Here is a 16305-nt window from a genome sequence, read left to right as displayed (position 1 = left end):
CATTGAAAACAATGAATTCACTGTTGGGATATTTCTTGACTTATCAAAGGAGTTTGACACCGTAAATCATGATATTCTCTTAAGTAAACTTTATTTCTATGGTATACGTGGGAGTTGCCACGCATGGATAAAAGATTACCTCTCTAATAGAAAGCAAATAGTGAAATATAATCAAATAAGATCATCTGAAAGATTGATTTCTTGTGGGGTTCCTCAAGGATCTGTTCTTGGACCCATACTATTTTTAATTTATATTAATGACCTTATTAACTCAACCACTAAATTGTCTACTATCTTATTTGCAGATGACACAAATATGTTCTGTTCAGGGAAAGATATACATGAACTTGAAACTACAGTAAATTCGGAATTAGCTCAAGTCCAAGAATGGCTAACACTTAATCAACTGACTCTCAATATAAAAAAAACAAATTTCATCATTTTCAAATCCAACAAAAAACGATTAAGAAGAGATTTGCGTCTCACATTAAATGGGACTGTATTGCAGAGAGTAGAAGATAGTAAATTTTTAGGAATTGTAATTGATCAACACTTAACATGGAAGAACCATATTGACTATATAACTAAAAAGATTTTAAGAATTACAGGTCTGCTTTGTAGGATTCGTGTTTACGTCAATCAAACGCATCTAAAAATGTTGTATAATAGCCTAATTTACCCATATCTCCATTATGGGAATGTTGTTTGGGCAAATAACTATCCCACAAGGCTTGATCCATTGTTGAAACTACAAAAAAAAGTATTGAGAATTATAACCTTTTCGCCGTATACAGCACCATCTCTTCCGCTCTTTATTAAGCTAAGTCTTCTAAACATTTATCAAATAAATGATTTTTTAATTGGCTCTTTCAGTTTCAGCCTTAATAGTAAAGTACTTCCGTCTTATTTCAACGACTTCTGTATAGGAAATGCACAAGTCCATGGCCATAATACTAGAGCAAAACGGCATCTACATAAGATTTTTAGCAGAACAAATTATGGAAAATACTCTACTAAAAACAAAATAATTGATAACTGGAATAGAATACCTCTGAACATAAAATGCTCGGCATCTATAAAAATATTCAAAAGGAAGTTAAAACTTTTTCTTTTATCCCATGTGGTTATAGAAGAGTAAATAAGTACTCAAATATATTCATAGTGAAATATTTTTAATAAATGTATTATATCATTATTGTAATTAATGATCTCTCTATTAATACCTATTTCACCGACTCGATTTCAGTAATTCAAATAGATCTTTCAACCCTTTCTCCTATCCCATGTAGTGATAGTACTGTAAATAAGTACTCAGTACAGAGTGAAGTATTTGTAATATATGTGTAAGATCAATTATTGTATCTCTGTTCGTTAATTATCTATTTCACTGATACCATTTCAATGAATTTCAATAGATCTTTTGTTACCTTCAGGGAGACTACTAACTTGTAAAATCCCGTAAGGGTTTCTTCAGTCTTCCTCCCAAATTTATTACATTGTAACACACCGTATGTACTGTATAATATTATGGGAAATAATAAACTCAACTCAAGTCAACTCAAATTAAGCTGAAATACCACTGCTCTAAGCCAATCAAATTGCAGAAATTTCTCATGTAGTAGTATAAGGAAAGGTAATAGAATGATTTGTAGTGATATTTGGCATAAATATCACGAATTGTTAGACGTAATTTCACGAGCCGTTAGGCGAGTGAAATTTGAGACAATTTTGAACTAGCACGAGTGGTATTTATGCCAAATATCACGTACAAATCATGCTATTATTTGTTTATACTACTACCTGCAAAAGGTTTGTAATCATCACATGTAAGCATTCAAATTAAGCTGAAATACACTGCTCTAAGCTAATCAAACTGCAGAAATTTTTCATGTAGAAGTATTATAGTCTAGATTGAGCCCGGGGGGGTACTCCCATACATTACCTATACAGGTATGTGCCGCCCAACGGCACATACCCACCCAAAAAATACCCAAGTGCCCCGCTGGGGATCGAGCCCTAACTTATTATCAATTTTCGTCGCAAACTTACCCATAATTACCCTTACGATAACCGTAACTTTCACAAAAAGAAACAATAATAATATTAATATGTATCCATGACCAGAACAAGCGGAATTAAGGCTGAGACTTTATTGAAGGCTTTTACATTATCAAAAAGCTTGCTTTTTAATTTAAGAGATGTACGCAAACAAAAATGGTGAAGCAAAGGCTAGTTTCCATTTAGTCTAATCACCAGGGCACAGTCGATTCAAAAGCCGATTAGCGCAAACCCGGAGTTAAATTTTAACCCACGTCTCTTTGTTTTTGCTCTTTCAATCTCTACTCTTTAGAGCGTCCAATCATAAAATTGAAGACAAAAAGAATTAAGATGTATTTGTTCTTAAATGCGTTCATACCTGGATTAGAATTTAGCACTGGCCCCGGGTTAGTTTAACCCTGCTTTCAACCTGACCCGGTCCAGATGGAGATGATTTCTGCGCTCTGTTTTTCTTCGCACCCATCGGTTGACGCAAAAGTCTTATAAGAGTGGCCAACTTTTATGGTCTTGCTTCTAACAATTTCCATGCATCATAAAGATCATACTGTGACTCACCAAAGGAAAAAAAATTGATTTGACCTTTTTATCAAATTCTTTCAACCAATTCCTTGAAAAGTACATGTAAATCAGAGTCTGCAGAATTTTTATCCCGGGGGGGACTCCGCATATAAAAGGGGTAGGGATGCTCGTCGTCTATCTTAGGGGTGTAAATTTCGGATTTTGGTCTCACTTAGGGTGTTCTGGGCAAAATGCCATCATATTTAGCCGTGAAGGTCTCGTTTAGGGTTGTACACGAAAAAAAGTAAAAATATATATTTGATATGTATATTTTTAATTCGTTTTATTTACTGCCTTAATATAATCCAAGTATTCCCATTTGTCTGTATTTTAACATGGTCTCTTTTAGGGGTCAAGAAAAGCTTGGGCCACGCCCAGATCGGTCTCCTTTAGGGGTTTACTTCAAAATTTCCGACGAGCATCCCCACCCCTTTCATATGCGGAGTCCCCTCCGGGATTTTTATGTTGTGAGGCTTAAAAACGGTTGTGAACAAAGTTCATCTCGGGTCGAGTATTGAATACATGTGTCTTTTTTTTGGCCCACTTACCTACGTTTTTTGGTCGTTCAAGGGAAAGCCACTATAAACACTTTCCTAACTACAATAAATTAAACCGTGTAATTCTTACCCTTTGGGTCTTAGCTTTGCATGGAATCCTACATTGTGACCAAAAGAGTGAAAGCTTCTTCGCAGTACTTTCGTCTTTGGTGCACATCTAGCTCATACATTTTACAAAATAGCATTACGTAATTAAATATATATATACTGAGATCTTCTTTAAATGTAATTTTGGGTGTGGTAGCTTTTCTGCAACCACTGGGCAAAAAATGGATTTGCACAAATCTGCTTTCGGCAAACATGTTGCAAACATGTAATAACGGAGGAGTGAATCTGGGGCAAAGATGGTAAAATAAAAAAAATGCTACATTTGCCTCCTTGTTTACAGCGCCGTGTTTAATGGTAACGTTCTTTGTCCCACATTTACTCCTCAGTTTTTACATTTTTGCGACCCATTTGCTAAGGGTGGATAGAAACCGGATAAATCATTGAAAAGGCTAATAGCAGTCCGTATTCTTAAGTATCCTACAAAATGTAATGCCTTAACATGCACAAAGAATATTCAGCCACGACCATGGCTTTCCTATTTCTTTCATAAATCATAATATATACGAACAGGTGATCAGTGTGAATCCTGTTTATTGACATCTGAATGTTGTCCTCATGCGATATCTCGCTGAAATTGTCCACAATCTGTTGAGAAAAACAAAAACGATAACAAAGATCGGAAGTCTTATGCGAACAGAGGTGCAAAAATTTCCTCCCTATCAGAAACATGATTGACCTTATTAGACTCAGTCCAAAAATGATGGCTAGTTTAATACAGAATTCTTCAGCGTCGATGTTAAACAGCCTGACTAACCTCAGTAAGTCAGATAACATGTTTTCTGAATTTTTAATTTTGAATGAGAAAGGTGGGATTGATTTTAATTTGGTCAGAAGAATTTTAAACATTCTGGGTAGTACTACAGGTCTGAGGCGCAGGTTTTGTTTTACTTAAAACGTACATCATATTTGACTAAGCTGTTTGTCATTATCATATTACTTCATTATTGATCGTGACCAAATTATAAGTATTTTGGTAAACTTTTCACAGTTCATAAGGACACTTCGTGTTGACTATCATAAAGATCGTGCATTTCGTTAGCGTTCGTTCCGTAGGCTTAGATAACAAATCGAAAACAATATTCCACGGTCTGTACTCATATCGACTAAAAGAAATGTTGTCAAAATGTTCAAAACTCAAGTGGAACTATGAGCCGTAGGCGAGAGGTTTAAATGCAAAGTTTTGAACATTTTGACGTCATCTCTATGGTAGATAAGAGTACAGGCAATGAAAAAATTATTGTCGATTTGTTATTTACAATAACATTGACAGTTTTTGACGTCTATCTCCGTTGAAGTTTCTCGCAAGAAAGAGAAAAATAAATAGCGCCACCATCACGTCAGTTCCACGGCCAGCACTCTTATTGACCATAGTTCTCGACCAATCAGCGCGCGAGAAATCGCTCAGGTAAAAAGCGATTTCCCATGACGTCACGTCCGCCATATTGGTGCCCCAAAACAATAAAACGGTGACCATGTTGAAAATCCTTCAATACGAATGACCGAGAGCAGGTTTTATGAGCCTGCAAGACTAAGCACTTCAACCAAACCCCTGTTTTCACTAAAACCTTTGGACGCCACTACCTGGCTTAGGTAGCTATAGGTCATTGTTATCTAAGGTCTTCGGGCCATGTTAGTGTTCTAAGCCAGTCTTGTATGAGTTCAACCTTTCTCTACTTTGCGAAAAGTTTCTTTTGTTCCAATAAATTTGCAGAGCTGCTGAAAACGCTCTATGAACATGCCCTAAAAATGTTTAAACTAGTTTTATGCAGGTGTTTCCTCGCCAGACCTTCAGATTCGTATATGATTTTCCCCCCCTCGGGACGAGAAAAGAGCAAGTAACCTCTTACAAGTCTATCCTGAAGTCTATGTTTCCACTAAATATACTTTAAATGTATCCTTTTATAATACAGACTTTGTTAAGTTGTTTCATTTAATATAAGAGTAGCAATAATGTCAGTAGTTTATTTCTTTTTAATAATAATCATCATCATCGTTTGTCTTTTCTACCTCATTTTTCATTTTGAGGATAAAATGCAAAAAAGGGGCGAACTTACGTCAACTACATAGGAATTCATTTCTTAGCTCCCTTTCCTCAGTTTTCTTTCGGGCATTTAACCCCAGGACATGGATCATATGGCCTGGGATCGAAAATGACAGTTTGGGTGCTTCCCCCTTTAACGTTTGACGTCACAGATGCCGACCCAGGCCCATGAACCGTGAGGGCGACATTGTTAGAATCCACCTGACTGAAAACTTTTTGAGGCTCGCCTGCATTGGCAACTTTAATCTTGTGACCATTGACAACTTGTTCTTCGTCTGTGAAGTTGAAAGAACATAAAAATAACTAAATCCATATAGATAAAAAGAACGACTCAATGACGGGCTGAATGAAGGAAGGAAGGGAGGGAGCAATCGAGCAAGCTAGGAAGGAAGGAAGGAAGGAAGGAGTGGAGTTCGACTGCTCGATGGATGCGGTGCGGAGAGTGTGAGGGCGCGATCCATTCAACCAACATTCAGACCGCTCCGACCGGGAAAGGAGGACCACCTCAAAAGGTGGACCTGTTTTTTCGAAACTTTTCCGGTTGGACCGACCCGATCCATTGAGTTTTGGACCGAAATTTCCGGAAATTTTGGTTGAATGGATCGCGCCCTGAGTGTATGCAGCGGCAGATCCAGACCTTCAGATAAAGGTGGGGGGGGGGGGGGGGTCATCCAGACCCTGAGATAAGGGGACGGGGAGGTGTCCAAAAAATTTTTTTTCGGCTCTTTGGGCCTCAGTTTGGTCTAAAAATAAGGGAGGGGGGCTCGGCCCCCCTGGCCCCTCCCCTAGATCCACCACTGGTATGAATGAGAGACACGTTGCAGGATATTTTTATTTCGCCTGACTCTCCAAAGGGAAGTTTCTTAGTCTAATTACAATTTAAGATGATCAATATTAAATAGGAAAACAAATTAACTAAAGAAATCTGAACGTAACCTAAATGAACAATAGAAGCGTTAGAAGTTTTGCACCTAATTTACGGCTAGATAAGACAATAGGTCGAAATTTGAACTGTAGAAAACGTCGTCTGGTCATTAATACACATCAGGAAACGTAAGACTTACAATGTTAAATTTTTTAAATCTGCGAAATTTTCCCAAGAAACTCAACGCCACCTGCCCATTTTGCGTAAAGGTGTATAAAGGAATTTATGTGAAAGGTTTGAACCCAGGAGTCATTTTGAAAGTAGGTTGAGTTTGATCGTCCGGGTGAACGTAGTCCGCTAGTCCTGAATAGGACTGTTGTTGTTGGCAGTAACTGACGTTTCGACAACCTGTGCGATAGCCATCTTAAGAGTCAAAGTGAGTGGGTTGGCATTATATTCTACCCACCAAAACCACATCGATCGAGAGGGACTGAGATTGAATTTTGGACACCTTGTGACTTGTTATACCAACGAAAGATGCCTACGATGCTTTGATGTATTCGCCTCTCGGGATTCGCCTTTCTTTTGCTTTGAGCTTTATTATATTTGGGAGATCGCGTTCTCGCCAACAAAGAATGAATATAACGAGTATAACTGTATTTTGGCAAATATTGTACATGAAGTTTTAAAACATGTTTCAGATATTTCATGGGGCTACGTGACACACATCTAGCCCCAAACACTGTTGGTGGTTTTGGTGGATGTTGAAGTCTACATCCACCAAAACCACTCGACCTGTCCAGACCGCACATATGAGCCCTTACCTATAACCATTGTTTAATCTCCAAAGAGGCAAGGGTTTTTATTTTTTTAGGCGCATAGTTACGCATTCTGCAAAGTACTGACGGACTTTTTAAGACCATACTCATAAAGCATAATAATTATTGACACAATGAAAATTTTAATCATGGTTTTTATATAAGTTGTTATTGTTTACACGTACAAAATATTTTATTTTTTTACTTTTATTATCATTATTATCATTATTATTATTATTATTATTATTATTATTATTATTATTATTATTATTATTATTAATGTGCACTTGTGAGCAGCACACTTACACTTCCAGTGAACATTTTCACTTGGTAGAACTGAGGAGAAACCATGCTCGCCCGGGGCAACGAAAGTTTTCGTGCCCCGGGCGACAATCGAACTCGCGACCTTCCAAATTCCATCATTCCAGGGAAACAAACAAGAAGATCATGGCGGGAATTTTAAGTTACGAACCCGCGTTCGATAGGAAAATTGCTGAGAATTTTGGATATGTTTCAAGAGGCTTATAAACTCATCGCAGAGTTTGAAACGAGATGGACGACCAAGTTTTCCTGCTTCAAAGTGGACAAAGATTTTGGGAACATTGGTGTGTATCTAAGGTTCATCTGTCATTGCGCTTTTCACAAACATGCGAATTCTGAAGTGCAACAGCCAACTGACGATTGCGTTTTTCGCTGCCGTCAATCATCTTAACGGACCTCTTAGGAAACAAAACTTTACTTCATCGGGTTCAAAAGGTCAAGGTTTGTGATTTGTGATTGGTGGATTTCGATCCGTTTTGTGTGTTTCTGTGTTTCAAGGTTCGTTGCTTGTGATCGTAATTATGATTGACGGCAGCGAAAAACGCAATTGTGAAGGCGGCTTCAGAAGTCTTACAAATTTAGAATTCTGGAAGTCAATCATAAATAATTTTGGAAGTCAATATAGTCGATAAAATCTATGCCGGAAAGAATCCTCTTCTTGCAATGGGGTGGGGGGGGGGGGGGGGGGGCGTTGGGAGGGAATATAAAGCTCGCTGTAATTTACACCTAGCTACCCTGGGTCCAGAGGTTGTTCTTGATTTTTCTCCGCGTGAGAAAGAACGAGCACTTATATACCAGCGAGCTTCGCGATTCGTTCTCGCCGCTTTGCTCGTTTCCAACATCTTACTAACATCTCAGTCATTATGCATGAAACTGTACCCCCTGATATGTTTTCTGCACCCCCACAACCATGAAATGGACGCAGCCTTTCTCGAGCCTTTCTCTTTCTTTCAGCTCCCAGTACAGAAGTGTAGTACACTCTGCTGGTATAGTAGAATTCCGACTCCACCAACGCTAGAGCCCTGGTGGTTCAGTGGTTAGAACGTCTGATCCAGTATTCGGATGTTCGGCTATTCGTGCATATCATCCGTACTTTTTCCGAGAATCTTCGGTTACGACTTTTTAAGGTATTCAAAATTCAATCTCAGTCCCTCTCGATCGATGTGGTTTTGGTGGGTAGAATATAATGCCGACCAAGTGAGTGGTTGCATCACGTCTGTTGATGGTATTATACTTCAGGATACTTCACCTTTTTACTACATAGTTTTCATCATCACGCACACGTTTACTCTCGCATTTGAAAGTTGCGTTGCCCATTGCAAGAAAATCGAGGAAAATACAAACAGTTGTCGATATTTGCAGGATTGATCTCAATCTGTGTATAAATCGTAAGCTCCTCTAAAAAATGAGCCGCAGTGTTTTGAAGTTCAAAAAATTCGAAAACCAGGGAGAATGGAGACTACAAAGGTGCGGTTTCTTGGCCAGCGGACGTTCCTTTGCCACATGCTCATTGAGGTCATTCTTTTTGGCGTCCATTTCAAAATGGTTGTAGCGCTTTCTAATTTTGATACCTTGTAAGCTTTTTTCGACTTTCGGAGCTTGGAGTCTGTTTACATATGTTGCTTGATTACATGACAAGACGACTCATGGGTGTTGCAAATTATTATCGAACTGTCAGCCTTTAGTGATCGATCATTTTACGAGGGAAGCAGCCCTTTATAAATTTCGAGACGCAATCATTTGACCTGGAGATGGAAACTTCGTGATGTACTTGTACGAGTATGATTTGAAAGTTGAAGTGTTCGATTGTTTAACTCACGCTAACCAAGACGCAAGATTTTGATGGACAAAGCAAATGGTAATACGAGGTAAGCTTCCCTGCTTTGCCATTTCTCTGCCAAATATAAGCTTATTGTCCCTAGTGCTTAGTATAGTAACGTGGGCATGGGAAACAAGCAATGAAGTAAAACTTAACTAGTTTATGTATACATTTATAAAACAACTAAGATAGTACGGGCGTTCTGATTGATTAAAAACCTATGGTTTATTGTGCCGGTTAACTCATAGAAAACTTAATGTTATTTTATAAAAGCAATAGACCACACTCGAAAAGCCTGTAAATCACTCGCCTTTGGCTCGTGATTTACAAGCTTTCCTCGTGTTCTCCCAACATCCCGCGTGGGTTATCACACTGGTAAACCCATAGAAAGGTCCATTGCCTAAATATCTGTGATTACCCATCCAGTTCTTAAAGCACTTTGTAGGCATCACCATGACCCTATTGCAATTTAGTAAAGACCCTGAGGGGGTTCAGCTTTCTCCTTTGTGCCGGGGGATGCTAGGCTTCCAGCTAGTGTTGCTCGCAATACGCCACTTTACAGTTATGAGCTTAGCTCCTAGCCTCTGAGTAAATGTGAGGCTGAGATTGTCCCTGTTTTGATACAAATCTCTTTCCTTTTCTTATGAAAATTATGCTAAATATACTAGTCAGCATAAGAATAACATTATTAAAATGATAAAGGAGGAAGGTTTGTGTCAAAATAAGGTCAACTCCCACCTTGTTTTCACCTGCAACTGTAAAATGGACTATTGCAGACAACAAAACTGGTCAGTTTTAAACAAAGACTGACTTTGGACAACGGGCAAAAAGTAGAGAGAGGTTGAACTGCAAACTGCAGACTTAAAATGGTAATATTAGTAATAAAAATGATAAATAGTTAATAATTATAATGGTGAGTTAGTGGGTGGATGAATAATGATGATGACATCGATGGTGTCAGTAACTGAATTGGATCATGGACAGGTAGACAGAGGTACAAGTTGATAATTTTGGAAAATTTGATTGAAGCCTTTCATGTTTAATAATTTAAAACCCATTAATACACGGGTTTTCATAATTAATAATAAAATCTATAAGCCTTTATTTACTAGCCGCGGCACTATTGCAAGTAGCAACATCTATTTAGTTTGCCTTTATTCACAGCTTATTTTAAAATGTGTCAAATCCACTCGCATTGAAAAGGGGACAAGGGAACAAGCACAGGGAAGGGAACAGAAAAAAGGAAAAATGGGAACAAACTTAACTTGAACCTAGCCCTATCAGCATCTTCATTAACCATTCCCTGACTTGTTCTCATTTTTCATTTTCCCATTCCCTATTCACTTTTATAGTAACATCCACTCACGTTTGGGCTTATGATCTGCCACAGGAACACTACTCTCAAGATTTGTCGGCACCTTGTTTGCTTTTTCTTTGATCATTTTGTTCTGCACATGAACTGATGGAACATGTTGCTGGTTTTGATCTTTGGTCGCCAAGGGCGGTCGCTGCCCTTCTTGCAATGCAATCTTTGGTTTTTGTTTGTTAGGCATCCTTGATAGATCCTTGTTCATAGCCACGATAGGCTGCTGGTGATCAGATTTCCCTTCTTTCGGTGCCGCTTGCGGTGAAGGTAGCTCTGACAGTGGGAGGACTATAGGTAGTTTATGACCTTCAGGAAAAAATTGCAGCTTTATTACCAAAACCAAATTAAGATTACAAGCATTACTGCCTTGCCTCTAACCTTTATCCCCTTGCCTATTCCTCCATTGTTTTATCTTTTCCCTCATAATTCTTTAAACTACTTGCTTTCCTAGACTTGGCAGTCTGGATGCCACAAAAATTTACCTTAATTTTTGTTGGTTTGTAGTCTCCTTGGGGGTTGGGTGGAGGGGGCACTCAACCTGGGGCATTCCCTTCCCTGTGCAACCCATAAAGGACAGACTGCACCCTGCACTGTGTCAGATCACTGTATAACCAGTTGATCCTGGATACCATTCATTGAACTGATTTCAAAGGGGTTAAATGTAGCTTGGGTTTCAACCGCTCACTCCTATTCTGATTGTTTTACATAAAAGAGTGGACATGTCTAGTGACAAATAACCTGATTGCCTTAAGTCCTCTAAATGCTCTTTAATAAACCCCACCCCTTTTCAGGGAGAGAAAGTTATTAAGCACCCCCTCTTTTAAGCCCCACCCATCTGCCTTTATTTGTCACAACCAAATGAATAAAGGATATACAGGGCCCAGTTCCTGAAAGGCTGATTAGCATTAATCCAGGATTGAAACTTTGTTCCTTTTTTGTATTTTACATTCGTACTCATTGCTTAGGGTAACATTTTGTGTTATCATCACTGTATCTCGTAGTAAAGGCTCAACTGTATTTTGTAAACTCGAGTTGCATTTTCTTAGACGAGAAAACCATGCTGCAAATTTTGCTTAATCCTGGGTTAAACTTAACCATTTTTTGAGGAACCCGGCCCTGTATTATTAATGCTGATTTAAACTCTTTAAGTGAACTGATCCGGTATGGTTAATTCAAATCGACTTTTGCTCGCTTTAAATAGCTAGCTAAACATGAATGAACAAGTTTGCAAGTATCTACTTATTCATACATCATCTACATGTACATCAAACATCACCATAGCCCCTACCCTATCTTTATTTACCTGAATGGACGTTTATCACGTGGTAACTCTTATCCGAAGGGGTGTCTTTGACCACACTAATGGTGTGGTCGGGTTTTGGGTCACCCTGTGCAACTTGCTGTTGAGTGGCTCCCACCGATATAATCCCAGGTCCTTGCATGGTAAGTGCCACATTGTGTGCGTCCATCTGCGCTGTTACTTTGTTGTCTTTTGCCATCTTACGTATGCCCATATTGTACACGTTGATATTCTGTGGGGTTCCTTTGGCTGGGTCATCCATGGGCTGGTGGTATGCCTGTGGTGGTGTATCGTCATTGAGATGAGTTGCCTCGTGAGCTGTGTGACAGAGATTTCATAAGTACGTCATGTATTAAAGGCGTTGTGTCACGGCTGTCATGTTGATATTGTTGATATTGCTAATTACGCTTCCTTATCGGCTGTGGATCTTGACATTATGTCAAAATCACATCTCGAGCATTATATCAAATGTTACAAACAACAAAATTGAACTTTGAAAAAATGTTAGCCTAACAATATTTCCAAAACCCACAAGTTCAATCCGTTTTAATCTTCTTCAAGTTTGTCCATCCGTGCCTCCTTTTGTATTTGCTGTGTTATTGTTAATACCTTCTTTTAATGTTATGAGTGATTATCAAGTTAATGTTTCTCTCAGTTTGGGGACAATTCCTACTTTTAGAATTTTTTAAAATTTCCAAACATTGCTTCTTTGACCTTAGCCGGGGTAGGTTTGGTGCCCCTTAGCTCCCCTTATTTTAATTTGTCTCAAGGCACTAGATCAATAAACGAACCTACATGCATGTAAGCTTAAGTATGTCGCCTGGATTTCTAGGATAGTTAGTGAAATGTCTCTCAGGACCCATTCACACGTATCCGAATATTTTGAATCCGCAACTTTTTCTTTCCGGCTTAAAAATTTCCACGACTAGACGTATCCGTATTCAAATCGAATTTGTCCGTCCACACGTATCAGGATTCACTCTAGTTCCCAGGACTCCTCTGCGAAAATTGGCAAAAGAGCATGCGTCGTAAAGCGCTTGAGATTTGCATCTTGCTCTGCTTTGAGAGAACCTGGGAACGAAGTTGACATCTTAATTACAGTATTCGCGGTAGAAAATTAAGGTCGATCTTGTTACGTCACCGGATATCAAAATGTCCGGATTTAGCGTCCACACGATTTCGGATTCATGGTGTATTCAAAAATTTCCTCTCTGGAGAGCGGATTCAAAACGTTGCGGATTCGTATGCCGGATTCACCATATACGTGTACACAGAAGCCGTATCCGGAAAGAAAAAGTTGCGGGTTCAAGAGTATCCGGGTGCGTGCGGACGGGGCTTCAAATGGACATTATCACAGGTTGCGTCCCTTAAAGAAGGAAACCTCAAATCAACCAGTTAGCATCAAAGTGCTTTTTTTCGACATTTCACGATTTTAGTATGAAACAGGTTTGTAAACTGAAAGGAAGGCAATTCCCATGTTTTATGTCACCGGGAGTCAAGGAAAATGACTGAATAAACGACAGGCGTCAACTCGAGGCGCCAACTCATAGACTGGTGTCTTCCTTTCAAGGAGTCAAAGCAAATGACTGAAAAACGTCAGGGGCAACGTTTTTTAAGCTCAAGGAGTCAATTCTAGGAAGTGTACTCTCAATTGATCGTGACCCCAAAATGTATTTGCCTCATTTTGTTTAGGGAGTGCTTTATTACGTGTGCTGAAGCTATTTACGTCTTTAGTCACAGACGACACTGGAGGTTCCGACAATAAACTCGGACGGTGACATGCGCTGCCAGCCTGACAAATTTTATTGCGATTTTAGTCATAAACCGTTTAGAAACCCGAAAGAATCTCAAAGTAGTCTATGTTCGAGAGAAATCATTTTGTCTGTCCTTTTAACACTTCTTCTTTCATATTCTCCAATCCCTTTTCTTAGTACGTGTAAGTGTCTAAATGCATGTTTCATGCTCTAGTTGTCTCCATTCATGACGATTGTCTGGACAGCGTTTGTGCATTCACCGGAAACACCACCGCATTTGAGATCACTTTTGCATGTGTCTAAGTCTCAAACTTGGGCGACAATTTCTCAAATTTTTAAAATATAGAGAGGTGACAGTGAAGGAGGGCAGAAACTTTTATGTTGTTAAAATTTTATTAGCGAACGAACAGGTGTTACTCCTTAGCGAAATGGATCAGTAGACGGTTAACTCTATTTTCGTTTCTATTTTGTATTTTCACACAAATTGTGATTTAACTTGTAAATAATGGTATCATTCAGTTTTTTGCTCTCTTTTTATTCTGGCCGAACATATTTCTTCTCAGCCTGCCGCCACCTTCCAGAGAACCTTTGTTATTTGCTTGTGAGACACCTACGAAAGGTTAAGAGCTTGTTAAAAGTGCCTGTGATTGACAAAAGTCCAATCTACTTCCTTTTTGTACGCTGTTAAATCTGTTTTGCAGATGTTAACGGCCTGTTGAGCTCCATAATCTTTTACGATTTCCGTGCGCGGAAAAGAAATTTTGACTGGTAACACATAAGGTTACATAAAAAAGATTAATGTGCACGAGCGCCATTATCTCAACCTTTGTTGTTAAATAACATAGTCGCAGCCGCGAATCCTTATGTTCCCCTTCATTAAGTGATAATGAAATCATCGAGATCCAAACCACAATTAACGTTAATCGACGCATCAAAAACAAAAGCTTCGACAATGGAAACGTCACTAAACAAAGGATTTAATTAGAAGAACAATGGCTTTAGTTTGTGCACTTAAATGCACTTTAGTTTATCGGAACGGTTTGTTGACAATCGTATTCAGCTTCAGAATGTGTCAAAGCATGAACAATAACGAATGATTTGCGCTTTGTCTTTCATGTCGACGACACTTTACGGCTCAGTATTTCAGGTTACTCCAATGTGCGACCTCTTAGGTAATTAGAAATGCGATTCGTTTTTATTTAGGAAGTGACAACCCGGAGACGGAATGTCGTGGCTTAAAAATCCGTCACAAACAGATAGAAAAAAAAACAGTCGCCAAATGATTTAAACCGTTGGGCGGGCTGATATGGTTATTATGAAAAAAAATTGTCCAAGTAAACAGCCCATGGAAACCTCTAGAATTGAAAAATTTTAACGCCGTTTTACAAACCTTTCTTGTGCTTATGGTGTCGTGGTCTTCCCTCCACGAATACTGCCGTACAAATAAGAAAAACGACAAACCAAGCCATCGCGACAGTTGCACTAGTGGACTAAGATAAACTACGAACGTAACCTTGTCTAAAGCTAAACTGCGACAACTACGTGATTGTAATGGAGTTTGTGGTTCTTGATCAAATAACCCGAAAGTGACTTCCACGCTTGACCTGTCGCTATTAGTTAATTAATCGAGAAAGCGCATGACCTTGTAATGTAATATTTCGCTAAAGAGGTTTTGAGTAGACACCACGCGTTGATTTTACAACGCGTGAGATCATTGTAGTGGGGGTATCAAGTTACTGGTAGCCTAACAGCTGATTAGGATTCAGTTTCATATATTTCTGATACGAAAGCTTTCAAAATTTGCACGTGCCATAATCAGTTTTTACTTGTAAACCATTACGTTTCAGAGTCAAAATCTGTTGCTAGGAATAGAGAGATTATTTAAGTGACATAACGGTAAAAAGTCTTCGTCTCTAATTAGTTGAATTTAAATTCGCCCGTTGGATCTCACTTGTCGTGTGGGCGCTAAATCCTTTTTGTACACTGTTAAACTGATCTCTTTTGCAGATATTAATAACCTTTTGCTATGAATAGAGAGATTATTTAAGTGACATAAGGGTGAAAAGTCTTCCTGTCGTATTAGTTAAATGTAAATTCGCACGTTGGATCACCCTTGAGGTTTCATCGTAGGAGGACATTATCACCGATTGCGACTCAATTTGAAAAAATGGGAAACTGAGAACAAAGTAATTAGTAAAGAGATTTGTCTAATTACACACCTACAACTAAGAGACAGCTGGTTTGTTTCTTCGAAATAATGGGTGCTACGAGATTATCAGCGTCTTAAACGTAAAGGGGCTTTTGTCGCGGCTTCTGGATCACTTTGCTAATATTGCCAATTAGGCGAAGATCAATTGTCGAGAACTTTTCAGACGAACTAAACTGCGCGGATTAAGTTCATGAAAAGCTGGACGTCTGTCTCAATTAAGTTCTTCTGATTGAATATGGATTGACCAACACGTTCTATCTGTCTGGTTTAGAAGTGTGTTTCTTACTGGTTCGATGCGTCATTATTTCTATGTCTGACCCAGGAGACGAACTCAATTTAATGTAGGTTTAATCTTATTCAAGTTTGTCTAAAGAATTTGTTGTGTTATTTAAACCTTTATTTGTAATGTTTGGATCGGTCATTTTTTCCCTTAGTTTGGTGGTAATTCCCCGTGTTTGAAATTATAGTAGACTACGAATAGTCCCCATTTTTCCTCAGGGATAGTAAGAGCGAGCGAAACGCGAGCGCGCG

General features: G+C 38.8%; 1 protein-coding gene across 1 annotated transcript; it reads right to left on the bottom strand.

Moving 5' to 3' along the window:
- Positions 1 to 2131: 2131 nt before the first annotated feature.
- On the bottom strand, positions 2132 to 15144 carry LOC140934547 (uncharacterized). The gene is made up of 5 exons (XM_073384155.1): positions 14956 to 15144; positions 11815 to 12129; positions 10512 to 10817; positions 5336 to 5597; positions 2132 to 3866 (listed from the first exon to the last, which is right to left on the bottom strand). Exons 1-4 carry the CDS (start codon positions 15032 to 15034, stop codon positions 5374 to 5376), a joined length of 924 nt encoding a protein of 307 aa, XP_073240256.1. The 5' UTR covers positions 15035 to 15144; the 3' UTR covers positions 2132 to 3866; positions 5336 to 5373.
- Between the last annotated feature and the right edge of the window lie 1161 nt (positions 15145 to 16305).

This window comes from Porites lutea, chromosome 1, assembly GCF_958299795.1.
Source record: "Porites lutea chromosome 1, jaPorLute2.1, whole genome shotgun sequence".
Taxonomy (NCBI): Eukaryota; Metazoa; Cnidaria; class Anthozoa; order Scleractinia; family Poritidae; genus Porites; species Porites lutea.
The sequence above is the reverse complement of the archived record's forward strand: the minus strand, read 5'-3'. Positions and strand labels throughout refer to the sequence as shown.

Coding starts and splice junctions, on each gene's coding strand:
- LOC140934547 (XM_073384155.1), bottom strand. CDS start 15,034: ATGGCTTGGTTTGTCGTTTTTCTTATTTGTACGGCAGTATTCGTGGAG. Junction 12,130..14,955: donor ACACCATAAGCACAAGAAAG/GTTTGTAAAACG, acceptor TCTGTCACACAG/CTCACGAGGCAACTCATCTC. Junction 5,598..10,511: donor GGCAGATCATAAGCCCAAAC/GTGAGTGGATGT, acceptor TCAACTTCACAG/ACGAAGAACAAGTTGTCAAT.